Source organism: Eimeria mitis, genomic scaffold (assembly GCF_000499745.2).
Source record: "Eimeria mitis Houghton genomic scaffold, Emh_scaff2500, whole genome shotgun sequence".
NCBI lineage: Eukaryota > Apicomplexa > Conoidasida > Eucoccidiorida > Eimeriidae > Eimeria > Eimeria mitis.
In genome coordinates this window covers 1-1,286 of record NW_013570841.1, presented here as the reverse complement: position 1 = coordinate 1,286, position 1,286 = coordinate 1, and the positions used below count along the sequence as shown (strand labels likewise).

Sequence of the window (1,286 nt, the reverse complement as noted above, 5' to 3'; positions counted from 1 at the left end):
GCAGCAGCAGCAGCAGCAGCAGCAGCAGCAGGAGGATAGCAGCAGCAGCAGCAGCAGCAGCAGAGACAGAAGATTAGTACCCGATTGGATCCAGCAGCACATCTACGAAAACAAGCAGCAGCAGCAGCAGCAGCAGCAGCAATTGCAGCAACTGCAGCAGCAGCAGCAGCAGAGGATCCAGATACAAGCACAAAAGCAGCAGAAGGAATATATAAAGGAGACAAAAGGAGACAGAAAAAGGAGACAGATAGAATTGGGGTGTACGTACAGCTGGGGGGCCCTCGTGATGCTCAGCAGCCATAAGAACGCTGCTGCAGCCCGAAAAGACAAACAGCAGCACATCGCCTGCTGCTGCTTCTTCTGCTAGCCACTGCAGCCCTTGCTGCACGAAAACACAGCAGCAACAACACAGACAAGCAGCAGATACTCCTCCTGCTGCTGCTGCTGCTGCTGCTGCAGATGTTGCTGCTGCTGCAGCAGCTGCTGCTGCTGCTGCTGCTGTTTTTGCACGTGCTGCAAACGCTGCAGCAGCAATGGCGCCTCCTTGCTGCCCCTCTAGCAGCAGCAAAATAACAGCAGCTGCAGCAGCTGCTGCAGCAAAGACTGCAGCGGCAACTGCAGCAGCCGCTGCAGCAAAGACTGCAGCAGCTGCTGCAGCAAAGACTGCAGCAGCAACTGCAGCAGCTGCTGTAGCAGCAACTACACCAGAGTGCAGCTATCAGAAATATCAATGTTCAGGCAGCAGCAGCAGCTAAGCTGCTGCTGCTGCTGCTGCTGCGGGGGCCTCAATACACTTTGCCACGCACAGTGGCGAGAACTACCAACAGCACCAGCAGCAGCAGCAGCAGCACCAGCAGCAGCAGCAGCAGCAGCAGCAGCAGCAGCAGCAGCAGCAGCACCAGCAGCAGCAGCAGCAGCAGCAGCAGCAACAGCAGCAGCGGCAGCAGCAGCAGCAGCATGAGCTCACGAGTATGTTTTCCTCGCTGGGGTACTGAAAGGAGACAGCCGGGTCGTGGGGGCCTTGTGGGCCTGCATCACACAACGTCCTGCACCACAGCAGCAGCAGCAGCAGCAGCAGCAGCAGCAGCAGCAGCAGCAGCAGCAGTAGTGGCAGTGGCAGTGGTGGGGCAGCAGCAGCAAGAACAGCAGCAGCAGCAACCGAAGCAACGCCAAAAGAAGATATTTATAAACTCTTAAGACCTTGTTCCAGCTGGACGTGCTGCTGTTTTTGCTGCTGTATTCTCCTCTGCTGCTGCTGCTGCTGCTGCTGCTGCTGCTGCTGCTGC

At 57.2% G+C, this 1,286-nt stretch overlaps 1 protein-coding gene across 1 annotated transcript in view; it reads left to right on the top strand.

Annotated features, from left to right (window-relative positions):
* Window positions 1–995, top strand: part of EMH_0054730 (uncharacterized protein) — a gene marked incomplete at both ends in the record, with an annotated part of 1,153 nt that extends 158 nt beyond the window's left edge. Inside the window, 2 exons of the mRNA XM_013497154.1 lie at window positions 3–264; window positions 809–995. Coding sequence (XP_013352608.1) covers window positions 3–264; window positions 809–995 — 449 coding nt within the window. The remainder of the gene's footprint in view (window positions 1–2; window positions 265–808) is intronic.
* Between the last annotated feature and the right edge of the window lie 291 nt (window positions 996–1,286).